Genomic DNA, 25458 nt, shown 5'->3' with positions numbered 1-25458 from the left:
TAGAAGGGTACCACTTCCTATTAGGGCCAGGCATGCACCATCCAGACTGATATTCTGCTGGCTTTTTATAAACCCACTCCAAGCATTGATTTTCACTACAGACATTTATCAGGAGCTCTTCCAATCCTATAAGTGGAGGGCAATTTTGTACCAGCTAGCTGTCAATTTCAATATTTCCCCAAACTCATTGTGACAGATTCCTTATTAACCTTTACAGGTCACTAAGACTTAAATCCTGTGATAGTCATAAAGCAAATCAAATAATAATCATAAAAAAATCCCTCCACTAGGATGCTTTGTTTCCCATGTCTCAGTTGTTGTTACATCTCGATCGATTGCTGTATAGCAGTCTTAGGAAGGAATCAATATTCATTGTATTTTGCCTGATAGGAAATAGAGGACTATTGGAGTTGGCACTTGGCATGATGCACCAGCCTGGGTTTGGATGTACAGTCATTATAGCTTCAAAATGTACTGATGAGGCACAAAGCCTCCACCGCATGACTTGCTCTGAACAGCAGATCCTAATGTAAAATCCATCTCTTGTTGTAGAGGTGAAAACAGGGTGGACGGGTCCACCAGTAGAGGCCACATCAAGGGTCACAATGGTGAGATAAACAGAACTAGCCCAAAGGAAAAACACTTTACACTCTTATTTTGAGTCACGTTTGCTCATTTTATTAATGTAAGGATATTTTGGCCTTGTTATGCCATATGGCTGCAACAATGTGTCAATGTTTTAACCCTAACAGGGACTCTGGAACTGCTATTTTCTCCTTACTTTGTTCTGTACCTGTGATATAAATGTCAACTCATCAAACTCTATGCTGTATATTGTTATATTAAGGCTGAAAATATCCTCAAAATTAGCACGGTGCAGATTGTTACAATCTAGGGATGCACTGATCATTTGATATATGAAAATATATACTGATAATGTATTAATTAATGAATTAACTGACTAACTTACTTTCCAAATGTTGTCTTAAATATCAGTAGTAACTTAATAGAATGGTTGTATAAAAGCAATATCACACTCGCAATGGTGCTGTTGTACTGAAGTTCAGCATGTCTTTGAATACCTGCTTATTACACGGATGCAGATTTAGAACAACAGCACTCTTCCTTGTGTGTTATTGCTTAAATGATTTATTTGTTTTTACAAAAAAAAAAAAAAAAAAAGACAAAGGAATATCCAATGTAGATTTATTTTAATGCTTGAAGTAACATCAGATATTAAAAAAGTGTAATTTACTATAGACAAAATTGATAACAATGTACTGCTTGCATTACTCTGCATAGAAAGAGTATATTGTTCGCAAAGGGTAAAATAAGACCTTATACAGTATCATCGGCTTCCAAAATTGGCCAATTCAGACAGATACAATTCTTAAAAAATATATATTCATCAATGTTGTGTATCCCTAGTTCAAATATAACAAAAACTATGCTGGTCGATCTGCACTGGTGCAGTCAGATCAATTGAGGTACAGTATTTTGAGCCCTTGACTCGTTCTGTAACATCTGTCTTTTCTTTTTTCTGTCTGTGTTTCTGTGATCTGTCAATCTCATTCTACGCTGACTGACCAGGGTTTATTTTTTCTCCCTTCTTGTAGAGAGTTTTGAGGTGACCTTCACCAAAGAAGGTGATGACAGGCTCTTTCTACCGCCTTGTAACTTATATTATTAACCCACTAATGCAAATAAAAGAAATCGGCACTTCACATGGAAACATCAGTCATGCTCTTTAATCTCTTCCCAGTTCTTTTATTTTTCAGTTTTTCTCCCACCTTTGAATTCTTTGGAAAAATATTAGCAACTGGATGACAAGTGTGATGTGGGGCTAAAACAGAATCTAGAAATATCTATGCATGAGACATCCATTGAAGTTTGCAGATCCTAACAGTACTTCAGCTACAAAACTGAACAAATAAAGGGAAATAATGTATGGACTGTAGATTCTTACGGAGAATGCCAATCCTAACATCTTAAAAATATGTCAAATATGTAAAATTTGCATTCAACCCTTAATGGAATGTTTAATTAAAAGTTAAGCTCAATTGACAGCATTTGTGGCATGTTGTTGATACCACAAAAATGAATTTCAACTTATTCCTCAATGGATGTTACAGTGAGGCAAATATGGAGGTTACAGTGAGGCACTTACAATAGAAGTGAATGTGGTAAATTTTTGGATGTTTAAAAGCAGAAATTTTAAGCTTATAATTTTATAAAAGCACACTTTAAATCTTCTGTTAAAACTCATGTATTATTTGAGCTGTAAAGTTGTTTAAATTTAGTCATTTTAGTTTTTTTTGACATTACATCATCATGGTAACAAAGTTGTAATTATCTATAACTTTACACAGAAATGGTTTGTAAGTGATTTTATCACACAAATATAATGTTTACACACATTTCCTTTAGGTCTTGCGGCTATACTTTTGAAACAGTGAGAATTTTTACTTTCAAGAATTGGCCCCATACACTTCCATTGTTTAAGTGCCTCACTATAACCTAAATTTGTGCTTTTTTTGAAAGAAATGTAGGGATGAGTCTAAATTAAGTTTTGTGGTAAACATTAAGCCACAAATGCTGTCGATTGAGCTTAACTTGTATTGAACCCAGAACATTGCATTAAGGGAAACATTTTTTTTCTCTATATAAAGACCCCTCCTCTATTTTGGGGTGTACAAAGAAACTTGCAACCCAAATTACTAAACATTGTATTTATTACATGTTTAATTGCATAATTATGACTCATTTATTACATAGTTACAACATGTTAAAGGACAGTTGAGATATATATCAAGCTCTGATACAAACAGCTTTTAGATACTTAAGTTTTCACTCAATTTGTGAAGAAAATTGGCATTGCTGAGATTGTTAAATGATGCAAACTCTCTGCTCTACAGTGTGTGATGTGGTCTGATTTGTATTTTAAGCCACTCTTCACCCTCTCCTCCACTTATCTGTGACACAGCATGGCAACTAGTGCTGTTTGATGTGGATGTCAAACAAATGGATATTTCTAACTCCTGCTCTCATCCAGTGTTTTAATTTCACTGCTTCTGTTCCTCTATTTTTTATTGTTTCATTCTTTGAAAGTTTTTCTTTAAAGGGTTTGAGAGAGACAACATTGCACAGGAAGACTTTCTTCACTCCAAAATGTAGTTTAAGGGGAAATTTAGGCTTCTGATGAGAGTTTTTTCCCTTGTTTGTTTGTATACCTCTTTGATTTCTGTTTAAAAGTGGCATTGACTGAATTTCTGATAGGATGCTGGATCTTTGTCATAAGTTTCCTTATCTCCCCATGATTAACTGAACATTAACCTTGCTTTCTTTTTTAAGTGTGTTTAAGAACTTTTAAGTAGGGCTGGGTGATAACCTAACAAGTTGTAGCTCAATATTTGCATGATTTTCTCTATATTCATGTACATGCCTATAGAAATATTTAAAAAGGAAAATATTTCATCATTTAAACAGCTAACAAAGAAGCCATTATTGCTAAGTAGATTCAAAATGTTTAATGTAGGAACTAAACCCCAGGAAAAATTAAAACATATCATGACATTTGCATGTCCAGCCACTTGCTTAATATTAGTAACAGTATTGGGCACTTGGACACACATGGATTAGTAATCATGGCTATAACTGTGTATAGTGAAGTTTTACAATGGCATTGTAATTGAAATCATTTGCCTTTGTATGCTGTATCCATTCTCTTCGGGGTCAGTGTAAATCCAAAAAGAAATATTAGAAAAATTACTAAGTGAACCTCTAACTACATATGGTTTTACTAAAACATTGTAATGCCACATGGAGGCTTCCATGAAAATGTACCAAGTAAGGGCGCAAAGGAATTAGGGTTTTAAATTGATTATTGAAATGGACAGTTTAAACTAATGAATGGAAATAAACCAAATCTCTAAAAGCATTTTGGCTAGTGAAGTTTAAATCAGAGGCACTATTAACACTCTCGTTCTTGCAAGTCGCAAGAAAAGGAATGTTCACGAAACTAGTCTAATGACACAGTCTTTAGAAAACTTAATGGACAAATATCAGTCGATATTTACGATGTTTCTGAATTTTTATTGCAAACAAAATCATTGTGAATATATTGAACATCCGATATATCACCCAGCCAAGTGTACAGATAAAATCAAGATACTGGCATAGATCTGTTCAGTGGTCCATTTCATTTCCTTCCTGACCTTGTACATTAAGTATTCCTGTGAAATGCCTGTCCACACATGGGTTTTTCACTGCATGAATGGATGCAATGTGATCAAATAGCTTGGACCAGACACTCAGTACCCCCTCTATTAACTCTCGACCCCTCACTTCCCCCCACTTCCTCAATACTCACCCATCCCACAGTGCTTCTGGCTTCCTTCACAGACATCCCCACCCCAGTCCCCTCAGTGTTCCAATCCCTTTGGCTGCCAAAACAACTTTGGCTGTTCTTATTTGAGTGTGGCGTGTTATTAGTTTGTTGTGGGTTTCTTTTATCTCACGAACAGCAGCTGGTGTTTGGGCTCTAGAGTGGGCTTGATTAAATGTGCATGTGCTGTTTCTCGCCATGTTCAGGGGAAATCTGCGGCTTCAGGATTCATGGGCAGAATGTGCCTTTTGAAGCGGTGGTGCTGGATAAGTCCACTGGAGAGGGGGTGATCCGAGCCAAGGACAAGCTGGACTGTGAGCTGCAGAAGGAGCACACCTTCACCATTCAGGCCTATGACTGCGGAGAGGGACCTGATGAAGGCAACACGAAGAAATCTCACAAGTGCGTATCTTAATTCAGGTCCATCTAGCCTGAATACATCCAAATTAATAAAAGGCCAGATGTTTTAAATGTTTCTTTGGAGCTAAGCTGCTTATTTCATGTTCATTGTGGCATTTAGTAGCAAGAGATGTTTAATGAAACTTTCATCACATCTTATGAAATGGTATCAGATATTAGATATTATAAAGACCAAGAATAAAAGTCAAGAACATGTCCAACCCATATAAACCATATTTCACCTGAAAACCAAAAAAGAATATATACTGCGTATATACTGTATATATGCCTCAACCATACAATTTCTTTGCATTATTTTCATGACAATTACAGCAAATTAAGCAAACCACCCAATTACTCATGCTAAAACAAATAATGAATCATTTAAATTGTAATTCATAATTTGTTTATGCATTATGGTAGCATTTTCCTTCACTGCTTTTACTTTATAGATACCAATTTGGAATAATTTGAATTTAAAATAAATTAATAAAACTCTTAAACATCCAGAGACGTTATGATCATTCGAATTTTTGGTTAAAATGTGGTTAATTGCCTTGAAAATAGTGTCAAAACATTGTAAATAAAATTTTAATAAAATATTAATTAAACATTATTTAATGTTAATTAGACATTAACAATATTTAAACATAAATTACATGTTAATAAAAACTGAAAATATTTTAATGGTCCTAAAGTAGGATTCATTTCCATCCTATAAAAATAAATTCCTTATTAAAAAACAAATTGTGACCTAAACATGTTAAGAGACATGCTAAGGGAACAAGTTTGAAGTACCTTTCAAGGCCCTGTGAATGATAGTGTATCAGCCGTTCATACCCAAATAAACCAATCATCTGCTAACAAACAAGACCTGCATCATTAGTTCCATTCTAGTTTTATAATTACGTTTTGATGTACCCCAGGGCTACCGTCCACATCCAAGTGAATGACGTGAACGAGTACTTGCCAGTGTTCAAAGAGAAGTCCTACAAAGCCACAGTGATCGAGGGCAAAAAGTACGACAGCATCCTGAAGGTGGAAGCCGTGGATGCTGACTGCTCTTTCCAGTTCAGTCAGATCTGCAGCTATGAGATTGTCACCCCTGATGTGCCCTTTGCTATTGACAAGGATGGTAAGTGAAGGGAGGTGTTAGAACACTGCCTCCAGTCCAAGGCCCCTGCCAAAAATCCAGCTTATATACCTCATAGTCATATCGACTTATTGGTCATTATTATTCATGGCACTTAAGATGTGCCTACAAAAATTGATTTGTGCAAGCAAGCTGCCATTTCAGAATTCTTAGCTCACCTATCTTGATGTTGGCCAGCTGTCACCTTGAGGTGTGGCCTGAATTTAAGCATGATCAATGATCTTTTCAGCTATGAGTAAATCTGGAAAACCCTGTGTTGACTATGGTCCTTTCGAATGTAATAAGTATTGAATATTTCAGAGGTAACTCTTAAAACAAAGCAAAATATACCGTTGCACTTGGGGAATTTGAAAGACTTAAAAAGACGTGAGCTACACTCTTTGATTAAGACACAATTCCATGAACGTTGCAAAATTTGGAAATTCCAGTAACTATTTTATGCTCATTTTAACAGCATGCTAACAACATGTCTGTATGTATCCACCTCTATACTGAATGCGGAAGTGTTCCACGATTCATAATGGAAGTCTCTTTTTGTTTTCCGGTTTCCAGTGTCGTGACGACCAAAATGATTTACTTCATATAAATGGCATCTTGTAGATATCTAGCATTTAAAAAAACTAAAGTGTATTTCATTCCAATATTTAATCAAATGATCTTATGCGCTCATCTGTGTTAAGCACTAAACATCCACTGACCCTAGAATTGTTTCGACAAATACTGTTTACTTTCGCATGGATATGCTGGCTTACCAAGCTTCATGTTTGCTTATTTTTTGCTTTGTTCCAATAATTAAATGAGTGCGAGGCCATTGACTGTCACTTCTCCATATAAACAGGCAACATCAAGAACACAGAGAAGCTGAACTACAGCAAGGAACGCATGTACAAACTCACCGTGACCGCGTATGACTGCGGTAAAAACCGTGCCTCTGAGGACGTCCTGGTCAAAATCAGCATCAAGCCCACCTGCAAACCAAGTTGGCAAGGTATAAAATACTTCTTTATCTTTTTTCCTTCAGAAGGGCTGCACAGCTGTATTATTATGTTGACTAAAGCTGGATAGCTCAGCTGTTCAGGACAATTGTGTGTAGTTTCATACATCAACTTTTTGAAGGAGTTGCCATCAGCACACTGCTTGTGCTTGAATAAGTTTGGTTGACTACCTAATTAAGTTAACCTACACAACTATATTGTGAAGTGCTATTGTGTAAATAATTTTTGTTTTAATGTTAAAAATATTTTATTATATGTAAACATGTACATTAAGATGACTACATGTTGTAAAAAGTAAAATTTTCATTGTTCATTCTTGTTTACTAGTGTATTTACTCTCTTTTGTGAGACACATTTTCTCTCTTTCTGATGCTGATAGGATTCAATAAAAGGATTGAGTATGAGCCTGGCACAGGAAGTCTAGCCCTTTTTCCCAGCATGCACCTCGAGACCTGCGATGAACCAATCACCTCCATTCAGGCCAGCATCATGCTGGAGACCAATCACATTGGCAAAGGCTGCGACAGAGACACATACTCTGAAAAATCCCTGCACAAGTTATGTGGTGAGTCACAACAAGGTTATTAAAATAGAGTATTAACCATCAATGATCTGCTGCCTTTTCACAAATTCACCGCTGATTTTAGAGGTAATCTCTGGCATTCTGCAGAATGGGTTTAAACAGTAAAATGTGTTGAAACAGCTGAGAGTACTACATTCCTATTGGTAGCTGAAAGCATAATCAATCTTGCAAAAATATTTAATAAACAAACACACAAGAGGTGAGTTCTGTGTGTGCATATTACTTGTTGGCCTGACAAACATTAAAATAGATATTTTTAAAGACTTTGAGTAATTTACATAATTGCGAGCATTGCAGAATGCTGTAGGCACATTCTAAACCATAATGCAAAAAAAATGTGGATACTCATGGGAATAACTGTTTGTGTGCTCATTCAGGTGCCAGCACTGGCACTGTTGAGCTGCTGCCTGCTCCCAGCAGTGCTGCCAACTGGACTGTCGGCTTGCCCACTGACAACGGGCATGACAGCGACCAGGTGTTTGAGTTCAATGGCACTCAGGCCATTAAGGTCCCTGAGGGTGTGGTGAGCACCAGCCTAAAGGATCCCTTCACCATCTCAGTGTGGATGAGACATGGACCTGGAAGCAGGGAGAAGGAAACCATCCTCTGCAAATCTGACAAGACCGGTAATGACATTCTGGCATTGTTTTGTATTTATTTTTATTTACATTTACATTTATTCATTTGGCAGACACTTTTATCCAAAGCGACTTACAAAAGAGGAAATAACATCAGCGAATCATCTTAGGGAGACAGTGGTACAAAAAGTGCAATATTACAAAGTTTCACTATCATCAGAATAGTATACAAAACAGATTTAAGTGCAACAAGAAATGTAAATAATATATATATATATATATATATATATTTTTTTTTTTTTTATATTTATTTTTTTAATGGGGTTATTTGTAAGAGTGATTACATCATGTTATGACACTGTTTATGAGAAGTTGCTTCATTGTTTTCGAAGAGATTTGGACTGTAGCAATCCATGCAGACATAACTGTGCTGACTACAGCAGTACATATTCAATTATTTTCACTTGACTGAAAAAACTCACATGTGGTAAACAAGTGAGTGTATTAATGTGAATTGCAATTGACAGAATTGTGATTTATTCCTGTGTTCGTGTCCTCTGCAGAGATGAACAGGCACCACTATTCCCTGTACGTACACAACTGTCGTCTTGTGCTATTGCTGCGTCAGGACCCCACAGAATCTGAGAACTACAAACCTGCTGAATTCCACTGGAAACTTGACCAAGTGAGTCAACTAGGTCCCCTTCAGAGCCATTTAAATTTGAAAGACACTCTTGTGTGTTAGACTTCAAATACTTTAAGCCTGCTAGCAATAAATAGGTCACCTCTTGTGTTGAACAAGGCATTTAGCATACTGAAATAAGACTATCTCAGGCAGGGTCAGAAATTAAATGGGGACAAAGGACAAAAATTGTTACCAAAAGTGACCAAAACACCCCAAAATTTAAAATAGGCAAAACATGCCCTTATAATGAATTCCTGTACATGTATAAATGAATTAAGGTTAATAAGTGCTGTAAAAGTACCGTTCATGTTAACTAATGTTAATGAATACAGCCTTATTGTAAAGTATTGCCATTCATATGTATTGCATGTATTCCCCTAAAAAAGTGACTGTGGTGGTATAATTGAATCATATCACTATATATATATATATATATATATATATATATATATATATATATATACAGTATATACACGGATCAGCTACAACATTAAAACCACCAGCCTAATATTGTGTAGGTCCTACATTAGATCCCTTGTAATATTGTGTGGCTGATCTGTGTATATTCAGTATACACTGGCGGCCAAAAGTTTGGAATAATGTACAGATTTTGCTAATTGAGGAGAAAAGGGGAGAAAATTACTCAAAAAAAAAAAGTCATAATTTCTTTCCATAAGTGCAAAATCTGTGCATTATTCCAAATTTTTGGCCTGCTATATATATACAGTATACTGTATATATGTATATATATATATATATATATATACACTACTGGTCAATAGTTTTGAAACACTTATTAGTCTTTATTATAATTAGATTTTTTTTTCATGTAAGTCATCAAAACTATAGAATAACATAAATTGAACTATTCGAATTATGTTGTGACGAAACAAAATCCAAAATACATCAAAACTGTGTTAGATTTTAGCATCTTCAAAGTAGTCACCCTTTGCCTAAAATTTACAGACATGTACTCTTGACATTTTCTCAACCAACTTCTTGAGGAATCGCCCTGGGATGCTTTTTAAACAGTATTGAAGGAGTTCCCATCTATGTTGGGCACTTATTGGCTGCTGTTCTTTGTTATTTGGTCATCAATTTCAAAACGTTTTTTTTTTTTTAATTCAATTTTAGTTTATAATGAAATAATTTAATATGGTGGCACAATTATTTTTTTGTCTACAAAACTAATTTCAATCATTTACGCATATGCCTTCAGATCAAAATATTTTTAAGATCTTGAGAAACATTTCAGTCAAGTGTTTCAAAACTTTTGACCTGTAGTGTGTCTATATATATATATGAAAACAACAGTTGTGTACCATTAGCATAGTACCATGTCAAAAAACATGGTAATACCATGGTACTTTTGTTCTTTTTTAGTTTAGATAACTATGAAATGTTTAAAACAAATCTGTTATTTGATCCTTGATGGATATGAAAAACAGCTGTTATCTAAGCACAAATTAAAGTTTAAATTCTGCTGAATGATTTTGTATAAATAAAAAGGAATAACTTTGATTTTATGCAATTTGTACTGGTAGCGAGGCACTGATCCAGTATGTCTCTTCCCAGGTGTGTGATAAAGAATGGCATCACTACGTGCTGAACATTGAGTTCCCAGCAGTGACTCTGTTTGTGGATGGCGCCACTTTTGAGCCCTTCATGGTCACAGAGGATTACCCTCTGCATGGCTCCAAGATTGAAACCCAGCTCACCATCGGTGCCTGCTGGCAAGGTACCCTCACTAATGATCTATGCATTTCTTCCCCACACACAATGATGCAACCTCAGTTTTAGACTTGAAACCTCTTTCACTAGCTGCAGTTAAAATTGAAGCATGCACTGTATTAGTAAGTAGTTTGTGTTGGCAATTTGTACAATAGCCTATTTCAAAACCCCTGTCATAAATGGAGTTTCAGATTGCCAAGATCTTTTGACACATGTCATATGTCAGATTTTATGATCTGAAAGACCCCATGAAATAACATCGTTTAGCTTTTAGTCCATGTCTGTTAGCTTTGAAGCCATCTATGTGCTAGTACTACTTGGTAAAGGTCAATAAACAGAGGGGTGATTCTCATAAAAGGTGTCAAGAAAATGCCCTGGTTATATTTAACCCCAAAACAATACAAAAAATGTATTATGTTTAGTGTAAAGAAAATGAAGCCTTCATTTATGACCATTAAGATATTTATTTTTTGCATTGTGACATCAGGACACTTACGCAAATTTACCCCCCAATTCTCAATGCGTCCGGATGTTTTAATTGTACTATTCCTATTTTATTGTTCTCATTACCATCACAGTCATTTAAGACTGTGAAATGTGTTTTATTAAAATCTGCGAAATATAGCTTCTAGTGTTTATTTTAATTTTGGAGTAAAATAGGACCAGGAGATTTTGTTTTTCTAAAGTTTTTTGAGCATCACCCAGATGTAGGCATTTAAATTTAGCAGAAAACAACCTTAAAAGGTTACTGACTCATCTTGTACGCAGTGGCATATCCAGATTTTTGTCCAATAAAATTATCTCTAGAATGAGAATATTTCTGCCCTCTAAATTATAAATGCCAACCCCCACCAACTAGCAAGTAAACCATAGATTTGCCAGGCTGTGATGTAAACTAAAGCTTATTGCCGATTTAAATAAAATGTCCTGCCCCACTTTGTGTGTCAATAGAAAAAACGTCAACACAGGAAAGAAAATTGTGTCAGATCAAAAAACCTTTAAAGTATCAAATGACTTTCCTTTCCTTGACTATATTGAGCCCTGGTCTTTCCCTTATCTTCTGTCTTGCCTCCACAGACCTCTCAGGACATGACAATGATACTGAGACACTCTCAGAGCCAGGTTGCCCATGCCTTTCCGCATAACCCAAATACGCACGTCTGTTAAAGCCCTGCACACGTACGGTTCTTCTGCAGTTGAAAGCAGCATAGCATATGGCTGCAGAAGGACTGTTCGTGCACGCAGCTTCAGTCTGCACCAGCATAACATTCGTAGCATGATGCTATTCAGACGAGAGATGCCATATCATAAACCCTGCCTGTTCCCTATTCCACATTCATTTTTGTCTGTTGTTTTAATTCATCAAACCAGCTCCATCTAATTTCAGTTTGCCTCCTAATCTGGAGATGTACACAGTAAAGTGTAAAGGGGGGATTTTAACCACTATATACATTTAAAGGGACCCCCCCCCCACACACACACACACACACACACACACATTTTCAGAATGCTTAAAAGTGGTTATAGTTTTGACACAACACATTACACACGAACAAGCTCAACTGACCTGAAGCATTTTCTATGATAAATCAGAGTGTTCGGCTGCAGTCCCTGCTGCGGTTTGCAGGATTACTTATGGCAGTGGTATCAGTGCAGTTGTGTCTGCGACAGATAAGTTATCTCGTAACTTCCTGAGTGACCTTGCTGCCGCAGGGAGCAGATATAAAGCATCACTCAGTGTCATGTTACAAAATGATGTCATTCAGACTGCTCCCGCGTCACTCTATGTCCTTCAGATACAGTCACAGCATATAGGACATTACATTCAGCTAGAATATCACTTGGCTTCCATTTCTCTTAATGTCGATAATAACAAGACATACAGTAGCCCTAAAAAGTATTTGGACATTTAAGCCCCACTTAAAGGGATAGTGCACCCAAAAATGAAAATGCTCTCATCATTTACTCAACCTCATGCCTTCTCAGATGTGTATGACTTTCTTTCTTCTGCTGAACACAAATTAAGATTTTTAGAAGAATATCTCAGCTTGAAAGTGACATGGAGACATAAACGTAATCCACACGAACCCGGTGGTTAATTCCATATCTTCTGAAGCAATATGATATGTGTGGGTAAAAAACAGATTCATATTTAAGTCCTTTTATACTATATATCTCTACCTTTGTTCAGCCCCAAACAGTAGGTGGATGAATGTGAAAGTGTAGATTTACAGTTAAAAAAGGACTTAAATATTTATTTTTTTCTCACCCACACCTATCATATTACTTCAGAAGATATGGATTGAACAACTAGTGTCTTATGGATTACTTTTGTGTTTTTTTGATCTTCAAAGTTCTGGTCACCATTCACTTGCATTGCGAGGATATTAATTTGTGTATTGAATAAGAAAGAAAGTCGTACACATCTGGCTGGTATGAGGGTGAGTAAATGATGAGAGACTTTTCATTTTTGGTGAACTATCCCTTTAAAAATGTATGAATGTCATTGCATTATATTACAGTAGATAAAACCAAGTGGCATTTATGCTAAAGAAAGATAGCAGAAGCACGCTTTTCAAGCCTTACATTTCAGAATAAGAAGTTTGGTTTAAAATTATACACCAATAGATATATTGTTTAAAAGTAGAATGTGGACACTTCTGGTTGTCAAAGTGGAACGTGTCCATGTGGTTTTTCTACTAGGATATCCGTGGTTAGTTAGTTTAGTTCATTTTGAGAAAAGTTCTAGCATCATTTGTTTGCAGATGCCACTTGCTTTGATATTTTGTTATCTTATGAAATTTACGTGAAGCTGAAGTGTCCCAATACCTTTTGGAGCCACTGGAGTTTAAAAATACATTGTTGTTGTCTGTCGAACCATTCAGATATTTGTTAATTCATGCTGAATTATTCATTAAGCTTTAATTCATTTGTTTGCTTGCCTTGTGTTCATTTCCATTCATTTGCTATGACTTTTTTCCACCAAGAGCTGCATGAGGCCAGAGGCCTGTATTAGGTCATCCATTGTGCTGTGTGACTGCAAGGCCTCATATGCATCGGATTAAGCCAGCACAGCAAAATTAACATGCATGAGCATCAGACCCACTGAGATACAGAGCATGCTTGAGGTCAACGCATGTTTGGCATCTGACGGTTTCAGTCTTCTCTGGGTTTGTCTAGGTGGCAGCACCCGCATGACTCAGTTCTTTAGAGGCAACCTGGCCGGACTCATGATCCGCTCCGGCAAACTGGAGAACAAGAAGGTTATTGACTGTCTGTACACCTGTAAGGAAGGTCTTGACGTGCAGCTTCCAGAGGAGGTGGCTTCTGCTGTGAAGGTGAGTGACCCTGGGTTTGAACTTCTAAAGACCCCATAAAAACAAATTTGGAGTTTTGCAGCTTTGAGGCCTTTTTTTTTTTTTTTTGCTAGTATAGTCCTAGAATTTCTAATTAACCTTAAGCTGATATATACCTGTTTAAAATGGACATGCTCTTTTTATTTGAGAAAATGGACCTACAATTTTGATGACTCATCTTGCACTACACCGAGTTTTGTCCAGTCAAATGCTTTATAGAATGAGAATGTCCCTCCACCTAATACCATGTGCAATCGACTAGCAAATCATGGTTAATGGGTGTGATATACAGCTAAACCGTATTGGCTATTTTAAAAAGTGATGTAGAAAACATTTCATCAAGGGATTTTATGGGGTCTTCAATGCAATTCAAACAGTAGAAATAACACAGAATTCAAGAGACCAGCTTATCTTATTCTTATTCTTTATTTTGAAGAAACTAACTGATTATAGAGTCAAACTCACATCAGCTCTGAGAAATTAGCAAAATATATCCAATGAGTCCAGTGTGACTTATGGTGTCATGCTAGGTGTTTGTGTCTCTGTACAGGTGGAGTTTAACCCCAACCAGTCTTCTCTGAACGTGGAAGGAGATGACATTGAGAGCTTTGAGAAGGTCATGCAACACATCTCCTACCTGAATTCCCGGCAGTTCCCCACCCCAGGAATCCGCCACCTGCGAGTCACCACCACCGTCAAGTTAGTTTCTATAACAAAAAAAATTCAGTTCAGCCAGGGATGTGCATGGGGGGTGGCTACAGTGGCCCAAGCCTGGGCTGGGCTGAGGTGCCCCTCTGGAGAAAGTAATTTAAAATGCATATATTAATTTTGCAGACGCTTTTTCTCGACAGTGTCAAAGCGATTCATATATATTATAAATAGTAGAAAACTGTCTGTGTTATTTAACAGTTTTTATTGTATTGTTGGTTTATGTAAACATGCACTAGATGGCTGTCTTCGGCAGTTTCTCGTTCCTCGTTTATTAAAACAAAAAGTAAAAATCGCAGTTGCAGAAAGTCCCTTTCAATGGAAGTGAGTGAGGCCTGTCCATAAACATTAAAATTCACACTGATTCAAAAGTATTACACATGTAAACATGATTTAAGTTTAATAAATCTCTGTTCTAAACTATTTTAGTGTGATAAAATTGGTTACATGGTTTGCGACATTGCGTCATTATGGCACAATAGTTATGATATTGCTTAATTTAAGCAATTTAATCACACTAAAATCACGTTAACATGTGTAATGTTTATGTCTATAATTTTTTAAACAATGTGTATTTTAACATTTATGGACTGGCCTCACTAGTAACCATGATTATTATTATTTTTTTAATTAATAAACAAGGGACGAGTAAAAAAAAATGTTTTGTGGTAATCAACATTATGCCGCAAATGCTGTTGATTGAATCCAGAACATTACAAAATTTTAGTCTAAAGCCGCATTCACACATGCAGCGACTTCTAGCCACAAAGTGACATGAAGTCGCTCATTTTCAATGAGAGTTGCCAACTTCCAGTGACCCGAGCAACAGTGACCTCTGCCGACTAGATGTGGGCATGTCCTGCGGGATCAGAAATGTACGAAAATTTTAACTTTATGCAAATGAGGGGCAACTTGTCATCCGTTTTCTGTGAGATAATGGCATCGAGTGTGGACAAGACAGAGGCGAAGTTAAAGTTTCTGTGAGCTGTTTCACTGTTCTAAATTATTTGTCTGTGACCACAAGACGCTAAAAAAGCAGCGGGGCATGGATCAACAGACAAAGAATTCCGTGGGACACATGTTCACCTAGAAAACAATTGAGAATCAGCACTGATGGAGGCAAAAACACATTTGGTGTAAACAGCCACTAAGTCTTAACACCATGAGTGGTGCATCACGTTGCATCAAAAGCAATAGAACCCCATGATAATTAATGATTCTGTCTACACTGGAAGCGTCTGTTGCTGCACGTCCATCGTGCCGACAATAAAGGGGTGTCGCGTTCCATTTTACACTGCATGCGATGGCGCTACTACACAAATTAAACGGTTTAGAACGTTTGTGTCCAGTGTAGTCAGCCTCAATCCATTGCATTGCATCAAAGACAGGGTGTTAGTCTTAGTCTTTGTCTTAGTTTTGTATATACTAGGAGGCAGAAACAATGTTTATCTTTTCATACTCATCATATCCTCTTTTCAAATAAAAATAATGAATGACAAAATATTACCCCTCATGTTACTATGAATCTTTAGATGTTTCAACGAGGAGACGTGTATCTCCGTGCCTGACTCTGAAGGCTATGTGATGGTTCTCCAGCCAGAGGAGCCAAAGATCAGCCTCAGTGGAATTGACCATTTTGCCCGTGGAGCAGCTGAATTTGAGAGTGCTGAGGGTGTGACGCTCTTCCCTGAGCTGCGCATCGTCAGTACCATCACCCGTGAGGTTGAGGTTGAAGCTGAGACAGAGGCTGAGGGAGAGGACGACCCCACAGGTACGCTGGGAATGTTAGATTCTCAGATTTTGCAGCAAAAGGAGGAAAAGGATAATGAAAGACATTGATAGCGTATGCCTAAAAAATCTGGCCAAATAGACCAAGAGTAAATGGTTTTTAGTAGTTTCCTTATTGACAGCATGAAGAACGACTCAAACTTTGTTGAAGATGGAGTAATATTTTAGAAATTATCCTTGAGTAAGCACTGCAAATGCTGATGTAATCATCCGTATGAGTCTATACTATAATGGATTCTGAGATTAAACATTTAACTATATGCATGAGGAAAGAGAAAGTCTTAAGAGGTTTCCTCTTGGCTCATGATTTTTTTAGCTGCATTATAAGATTTTCTCAAAGTTTGCTTTCCCCTTAAAACCAGTATTTGCAATAAAATTGCTTTGTAGACTGTTTCTGAACCGTTTTTTTATATTAAATTAAATTTAGTCTAAAGAATCAGATGGTGGGGTATCTGACTAACTGACTTGATGAGTTTTGTGTTTGGGCAGTGCAAGAGACGGTTGTATCTGAGGAGATCATGCATAATTTGGACACCTGTGAGGTGACAGTGGTGGGAGATGATCTGAATGGAGATCATGAGAGTCTGGAGGTAGATCTGGCCCAGATCCAGCAGAGAGGTCTGGAGATGAGGTCTTCTAATGTGGGCATGGTCATTACAGGTATGCATCCGAGGTTGTCAACCTTTTGCAATCCACCTAAAAGAAGTCTGGATTTTCACAGAAACTCTGTACAATATCTTGTATTAATAACATTACTACATTATGCTATACCAGGTTTCTCAATTAACTAACTACCTTCACATCCAAAATTTTGAAATATATTGTAATATTTTTAGATTTTGTATGCTTATATATATCAGTCCACCAACCCCCAGTTGAAAACCCTGCATCAAAATCAAATAATCAACTTCTACTAGATAGATACAGAATAGTTGGACCCATCTACTGTATAATATTTGTGAGTTTTGTTCACAATAGTTAATAGTTTAGCATCTGGCAAAGGTTGCCTTATCTACTGGTATTAAAATCTTCAATCCTGTAACCCTGATTAGGACTAGAAAAGAGAACAACAATTGTCTGCTGCCTTTATAGTAAAGTAAATGTTTTCTTCTCTCTGTCCTCAGGTGTTAACACCATGGTGAACTATGAGCAGGTCCTGCATCTGATCCGCTACCGGAACTGGCACACAGAGGCTTTGTTTGACAGGAAATTAAAACTGGTCTGTTCTGAACTCAATGGCCGCTACATCAGCAATGAATTCAAAGTAGAGGTATGGATAGCATTAATTGTGTTATGATATCTTGTGCATTATTTATAGATACTTATGAATTTATGTTCAATTTGTTTTAGAGCTAAAAGCCATAACTGTTTAGATTTGAGAATATATTTCTATTAATTGACTCAATTGCAGTATTCAACATTAATGTTTTATATGAGTAGAAATATTTCCTCTTAAAGATAAAATACAAATTATATTAAATAAACAGGAAGCAATAATTTCCCCAAAGTACACTGGTTACTACAATAAGCCATTACTGTCACAAAAAAACAAACAAATGCTTGGCCATATATATATATATATATATATATATATATATATATATATATATAGATTGATGGATGGATGGATGGATGGATGGATATGGATGTACATACATACATGCATACATAGAGGGATATGAAATGATTGATAGTATCTTTAGTTTCAAGATCAAGTTATATTTGCATGATCGTCTTTTATTTTTTACATAATTAGGTCAACGTGATCCATACCGCTAATCCAATGGATCATGCCAACAATGCCATGGTGCAACCTCAATTCATCAACCAAGTCCAGCACGCCTCAGTGGACCTGTCTGGACACAACTTGGTCAACACACATCAGGCCTCAGGTATCCTTTGTTTTTTTAATCCCTCCCATATGCTCTCCTCCTCTGACCCATCTGTTCAGTTTCTTTCATATGGCATTTCATTGGATGCTTTATTCCTCACACTATCTCTCCTAGATTATTACACTAATCTCTCATTAAATATAATCCAGACCTTGTAATCAAACAAATAATCTGTCTAATGTCGAGCTCAAAATGAATTCAGTTTCTTTATCATTCGTTTTTTCCGCAGCTTAAAGTCAATTTAAAAAAGTGGGGCAGTTATGAAGTGCTGTGTACTTCTAGCCTGTTTTAATGGTGCAGTTTCAGAGATTATGTACCTGCTACGATATCTGGATAGAGCGCCAGGGACACCTCACACAACCTCTTTAAAACATTGCTTCTTTTTTCTACCCTAAATACTAAATGCTAAAGTGTCTGAATGTCATATCTATCCTCTCTTCATAGTTGTTCCTAGTGCGGCCACCATCGTTATCATGGTATGTGTTAGCTTCCTGGTGTTTATGATCGTCCTGGGTGTATTCCGTATCCGTGCTGCTCACCAGAGCACCATGAGGGACCAAGAAAACGGCAAAGAGAATGAGATGGACTGGGATGACTCGGCCCTCACCATCACTGTCAACCCTATGGAGGTGCTTTCTTTAAACAGCTCACACACTCAAAGCTTTCAGAACACTCGCTTAATGCATACAGAGTAAATGAGTGCTAAACCTGCAAATCTAAGATTACCAAACAATCAAAAATACAGAACCATTGATGTATGGTGAATCAATCAGTTTGCACAATAACAAAGTACCTTGGAATGGACCTTGGAAGCATGTTTCCATGGTAATACCATGGAGTACCATGTAAATTCCATGCTACATGAATCATTTAGTACCGTGGTGTTACCATTTGACCTAATCACTGTACCATGGTAGTGTACTACTGCCACAGTACTGTAAGAGAGGGGGAATGCTTGCAAGAGTGAACCAAACACATGATTGGGCGGACCAGACGTATTATTAGCATATTATCATATGAGCATATTTACGTCTTTTCCTGCATGGATTTTATATGAAATGCACAGATTTGTATGGTTATATGGTTTATGGTTAGTTATAATCAGTGTTGGGTGTAATCTGTGCACAAAGTAATTAGTTACTGTAATGTAATTACTTTTAAAGTATAAAGTCATTGAAAACATTACAATTCTTATTTGTGTAATCTGAGATTTACTGTTACTGGCTTTCAATCAAGTTCATTACTTTTAAGTATATTGGGTAAAACATTTCTGAAATATTTATGCAGAATACATTTAAAACATGAAATATGTTTCTTTTATGAAGAGTCACTAATGAGTCATTGTAAGGGCAGAACTTGTGCTACTCTGACTTGAATGCGATAATGACCAAGGAAGAAATATTATATGATTTTTAGTTTGTTGACCGGAAAAACAATCTTTTTTGTTTTAAAAAGTAAATCAGGGCCCGTACTAAGATGCAATCTTTGGGTGGCATTTTGATCTTTTGGGTGGACACGTGATTGTTCTTCATTGGACTGGGAGTGGGGAGTTAGAAGTTTCTGGGAGGAAACAAGGAAAGCCCACCTTAGACCCGAGTTACTCCATGAGTTACTTAACTTATCCAACACTGGTTTTAAAAAAAAAAAAGGGACAACAAAACCCAAAATATTATGACAGCTGCAGGTTAGAAGAAAAGAAGTGTGTGAAACATTTTTTTTTGTGGTAAATTCTACTCCAGTCCCATTGTTCCCAAGTTCCATAAGAACTGCAGAAAAGTCTTAAATAAATCCACAGAGCCAAGCATCTTTATGCGTTATGCAGTCTATCTCTAGCTCTTTCTGTAACTTTCATATCTTAGACTTATGAGGACCAGCACAGCAGTGAGGAGGATGGAGATGGAGAAGAGGAAGAGGAGGAGAGTGAGGATGGAGAGGAGGAAGACGACATAACCAGTGCGGAGTCAGAAAGCAGTGAGGACGAAGGCGGAGAACAGGAGGACCAACAGGGTTCGAGCAGACAGCAGCAGCTAGAGTGGGACGACTCCACCCTCACCTACTGATACCCCCGTGCACACAATACACATTAATAACACAGATATACACACACAAATCCACCCATGCACAGTCACACCCCTCTGCCAATGGGGACTCCCATGTTTCCCTACAGTCCCTACCTAAGGAGCCATGTGTAAAAACAACGTACATGCGGAAAACTAAATAATTATACAATGTATGTACAATATAGATGCAATATATCTGGTGTCTGCTTAATTTCCATTGGCCGAGGCTTCCCTAATGACATCTTATTGTGGTGGTAATCAGTGTAGTATAGTTATCACAAGGTATCTCAATCCAAGTTTCAAATTTATTGAGTCTTTTCCTGTCATAACCAAGGGAAACCTGGCCTACATTCACATTTCTTTTGAAGCTGCATATGGACACATTCCTGCACTTTTACTTCTCACATTCAGCTCCATCAAATCGAGAATGATTTAATGTATATTCCTTGCACATGAATTTTAGATTGAGTTTTGAAGAAAGGATTTCTAAAATGATTGTTCACCCAGAAATGTAAATTCAGTCATTTGCTTACCTTCATGTCATTTCAAATCTCTATGACTTTTTCTTCCTTGGAACTCAAAAGGAGACGTTTGGCAGAATGTCACCAAGTGCTTTCATTGCAATGGTGAATGGAAGTGAATGGAAACTGAGACTAACATTCTGCCTAACCTCCATCTTTTGTGTTCCATGGAAAAAAGTCATGAGGTTGAGTAAATGATGACAGGATTTTAATTTTTGGGTGTACCATCCCTTTAACTATTTGCTTTTTCTGGGTACTGATGTTGTGCTCTGTAAAGAGGAAGGAGATGATGATTCATGGTCACCTTTTTCCTCCTATCTTTATATTGCATGGCAAAGTTTGCAATCATGGGGATGGAAGAATACAATTGCTTTTTGATATTTTGTAAATATGATGAAGCCATGTAATTAGTTAATGTGTTAGTGAAAACCTAACCAAACGGTTTCCGGTATCTGAAAGACACAGTACCTGCTGTAAAATATTTATGTCAAGAGATGCTCTTAGCATGTTTCAAAACATTCTGTGAAACTATTCTGTCATGCTTGTATGGGATGCCCGCTTCACAGAAAGAAACCCATGACAGAGGCAGAGGTTTCTGTGGAGGTGGGTGTGCATCTTTGTTGTTTGGTTTTAAATTTACTGTAGTAGTGTTGGTGGGTGTGGAATCGGTTCAGTGCTTTGGCATATATATGCATATGCTAAATCTAGCTAGCTTGCAATGGCACAAATGCTACACCAAGGCATCAATGATGGCGTATTGTGGCACAAACGTTCGTTTTGGGGATTATTAATGACATTCAGGAGATTAATATACAGTACAGTTGTTTTTTAAGTGTTCCTGTATGTTGTACAGTTTAGGCACACTGCAGTTATATGCCATACTTAGTTTAAGGCCTAAGTATTCTTCGGTTTTCCGCATGCTAGTGTGCATAACGCAAATTTAGTTCAGTTTCCTAGACACGCGGACAGGATGCCAGGGGAAGAGTCATTAATATTCATGAGGAAAGCGCTACCTGAGTGAACGATTGAGTAAATATCTGGAAAGCGCTACCTGATTGGATGGAGACTGGATTGATATAAACCAGCCCTACCCCTAGAACAAACCCTAACCAATCAGGTAGAGCTTTCCTCATAGATATAAATGAGGCTGAGTTTGTAATAGCATACTACTACATACTACTCTCACTATTTCTGCTATAAAAAGATATGTAAGAATTGTATTGGTAGTGCGCCAGTTTGAACTCAGCCTGAGTCTGAGCTCAAGTCAGTTACAACCGAACTGAATCGGAATTAAGGAGGAGGGGGGTTATTATTTTTTCACTAATTTTTGAACTTTTTTTTTTTCTTGCAAATTTAGGATATCCCAATGTCATTCATTTAATTGGAATTCTTGTCATTTCAAGGCCCCTCAAAACACTGCATTAACAAGGGCTAACCCTTTCCAGAAATTAATTTCAAGTTACTGGTTGAACAGTACTCTTAAAAACAAAAAAAGAAAATATTTTTGCAGGATGTCTGCTAGATTTTATTGTACATGGAACTGTACTGTAGAGTTGTGTAAAGATATTTGTTTACATTTGGTAAACTTTTATCCTTTTTTGGTGATGGTATCAATATACTTCATATTTGCAGGTCATTTCTGCATGTAGTTGCTCAGAAACATTTCATATTTCATTTTTGTAACGGGGTTCACAAGATGGGCAAGGAGGAGGTGGGAACCGGCAGAACAGTCAATATAACTTTAATGACATCAATGAACTTAAAGGAGCAACACACACACAGCGGCCGCGTGTGTCTCTCTCTCTCTCGAACTGGCACCTCCGGCTTGTCTTTATCCCCCTCCCGGCTGATTAGGAAAATTCAGTGCCAGGCGTACATCCTCACAGTCTGGCCACGCCCTCCTCCTCGTCACACTCCTCTACCGCCTGATTCAGGCCGGGAAAACCTCCGGCTTGATGTACTCCCCTCCCTTCCTGGAAGGGAGATGTTGCCCTCCGACCGTCCTTCTGCCGGCAGGTCTTCCCCGCCTCTCTAGAGCCCTGGGAGAGACGATGGGAGGGAGAGGGAAAGAGAGAGGGAGAGATACAGAGAAAAACTTGCTCGCTGGTCCCAGAAAACGCTGTTGCCTGGTCCTCAGCCACTCCTCCGCCCTCTGGTGGATGACAGCCGCTCCTCCCCTGGCAGACGGCAGCGAGTCCTCCGACCCCTGGTGAACGGCAGCAGTTCCTCCGACTCCCGGTGGCCGGCAGCGACTCCTCCGTCCCCTGGTGGACGGCCACGGCTCCTCCCCAGGCAGACGGCAGCGGCGAGGACTCCACGACAACGCATCCCTCTTCCTTCCCGGGTTTCAACACAAATGTATCAGAGTTCACAGGATGGGCAAGGAGGTGGCGGGAACTGGCAGAACAGTCAACATTATTTTAATTACATAAATGAACTTAAACACACAGACACACACGCAGCGGCCGTTTTATGATTGTTAAGTAAAGAGAGACGTGTATCTTTAGGGTACTTCATTCAGAATACCATTTTTTGTTCACATGCATGAATATTTTAGGTTTGAGGTCTAAACAAAAATGCTTTGTTGTGATTGGTGGTATGAATATAATTTTATGTTTGTCAGAAAAGGTATAATGTGGGACGTTGTTGAGGAGGTCTATTTTTTGGACCCATGGAACGGCAATGGGAGATATTGTTTTTAGAAATGCCATTTATTACTTTTTATTTTCCTCTACGTATTACATTTTGTTAAACGTTTTGGTCAACAGGTCCACCTCAAAATTAATCGGACCATAAACAGAGGTCCAAATTTCAGCTTGTGGAGTTGGGAGTGCCTTTGCCTATCACAGCTCATTAACTCAACTAACTAAACACTCATCCATGCCATTTTAGTTGTTGCAATTTTCTCATTTTGTACTTATTTAATATTAGACTCACAGGTACGGGGACGTGATTTTATTTTGTTTTATTTAATTTTATGTTATGTTATAACATGGGTCAACAGCTACAGCTTTATCAAGAATGGACGTTTTAATTGTCCTGCATAGATGTCTTGTGTTCATGTTGATGTGTAGAGAATATAGGTCCATTCTGTATCATCAATGAATATTGTACTAAATCATGTTTGAGGAAATCCTTGTCTAAAAAGATGTAAATTTATTGAAATTATTTAGGCAGCATATTTGGGTATAAGTTTTAACAATTTGTGTAAAGTGAAAGGTGATTTTGAAGTGTATTTCCTGATTAAGGCATAGAGGGCAGCATGGAAATCACTCGAATTTGATACAAAATTTGTTTCTGATGGGATTCTCACACAAATATAATAGTACCACACTTTCCATACTGTATTTTTATTCTCAACTCGCAATCATTTTCTTTAAAATATGTTTGACTGATGCAGACCATTCCATGTGATTGGTATAGTAAATGTTTGTACTGAAAATTGCACAATTGTTAAATCTTTGCTCCTTTTCCCCCCAAATGCATATATTTACCTGCAGGTCTCAGTCTTGTGTAATGTATTTTAAATAATGCGTTTTTGTCATCTGGTTTGACAATTTTAAGATGCTGATGCAGAAACGTTCCAAAATGAACAATCTGTGGTCAGTTTGAACAGCTGCAGAAGGTGGATATTTAAAGGGGCATTGTCTTTGCATGTATAACACAGATATAAATATTTCCTGTAAATGGCACATGAAACAGTGGGTTTGGAATTTTCCAGACTGGTCAGGAGACTGATTATACCGAATCAAAGATTAGCTGTCACAGATTTGCAACAGTCATTTGCTCACTTTCTTTTCACTTTTTGTTTTTGTTTTTGTTTGTTTGTTTAGAAATTAAAACTGGGGATGGTGTAGAACTGTTGAATGCTGCCCTCAAGCTCATTCACTTTTCTATTATTCAGAGGAAAATTATAGTGACGTTGATGTTTGCTCATGAACAAAATAAAGGATTATGTGATGGAAATGAAATGTTTTTGAGTGGTTCTTTCATTATTTGGTATAGTGTAGGTAGTTGACATACATTTTTAAGCAGCAAGTGCAGTGTGACAAGTTAAATCTAAAGCACTTAATCTTAAACTATGTTAAAAATATTTTTCTATTTTTAGTTAGAAAAACTTTTTTTTTTTTTTTTATAGCTATATGGAATACTGTAAATTGAGTAACAATCATTGACAAGAAGAAAAAAAAACATTTATTTCAGTTAATTATGCCATTAAGGGAGAAGGATAATTATATATATATAATTTTTTTTTTTTTTTAAGGAAAGTAAAATGTTTTCTTATGCACCAGTGAAGGGTTTTTAATCATTCATTAACTTTGATCTTTCATGAAGCCTCTTAGATTGATAGTGGATTACAGGTCACAGCAAATGTTTCTACAACCAGAGCGCCACCTAGTGCTTATGAACTAAACATTTTCATATTTGCAGTTTATCAACAATTAAATTATAGGCCTTTTATTATTGCTAGCGCCATCTTTAAATTTTTTATGGAAATGACAACGAGGCTGTCAGGGATAAGCTTACCACCTCTTTAATGTCACGAATGGTATAAAGCTGGATAAATCTCCAAGATCACATCTGATTTTCCATAACTCATGTTGTCTGGACTTCTTTGTATGCTG

At 37.1% G+C, this 25458-nt stretch overlaps 1 protein-coding gene across 4 annotated transcripts in view; it reads left to right on the top strand.

Moving 5' to 3' along the window:
- The window catches only part of LOC127628484 (calsyntenin-1-like), a 50700-nt gene extending 25901 nt beyond the window's left edge, over positions 1–24799 (top strand). The window contains exons 3-19 of one of the 4 annotated variants that reach the window (XM_052105255.1): positions 1617–1646; positions 4591–4786; positions 5710–5918; positions 6775–6924; positions 7311–7496; positions 7892–8140; positions 8656–8777; positions 10353–10515; positions 11586–11630; positions 13689–13846; positions 14415–14563; positions 16105–16343; positions 16850–17020; positions 17485–17630; positions 18117–18252; positions 18697–18881; positions 20112–24799. In XM_052105255.1, the coding sequence (XP_051961215.1) occupies positions 1617–1646; positions 4591–4786; positions 5710–5918; positions 6775–6924; positions 7311–7496; positions 7892–8140; positions 8656–8777; positions 10353–10515; positions 11586–11630; positions 13689–13846; positions 14415–14563; positions 16105–16343; positions 16850–17020; positions 17485–17630; positions 18117–18252; positions 18697–18881; positions 20112–20312 (2735 nt within the window). In that variant the 3' untranslated portion in view covers positions 20313–24799. The remainder of the gene's footprint in view (positions 1–1616; positions 1647–4590; positions 4787–5709; positions 5919–6774; positions 6925–7310; positions 7497–7891; positions 8141–8655; positions 8778–10352; positions 10516–11585; positions 11631–13688; positions 13847–14414; positions 14564–16104; positions 16344–16849; positions 17021–17484; positions 17631–18116; positions 18253–18696; positions 18882–20111) is intronic. The other 3 variants (XM_052105257.1, XM_052105258.1, XM_052105259.1) reach the window with 3 other exon arrangements.
- Positions 24800–25458: the final 659 nt, after the last annotated feature.

This window comes from Xyrauchen texanus, chromosome 35 (genome assembly GCF_025860055.1).
Source record: "Xyrauchen texanus isolate HMW12.3.18 chromosome 35, RBS_HiC_50CHRs, whole genome shotgun sequence".
Classification (NCBI taxonomy): Eukaryota; Metazoa; Chordata; class Actinopteri; order Cypriniformes; family Catostomidae; genus Xyrauchen; species Xyrauchen texanus.
The sequence above is the reverse complement of the archived record's forward strand: the minus strand, read 5'-3'. Positions and strand labels throughout refer to the sequence as shown.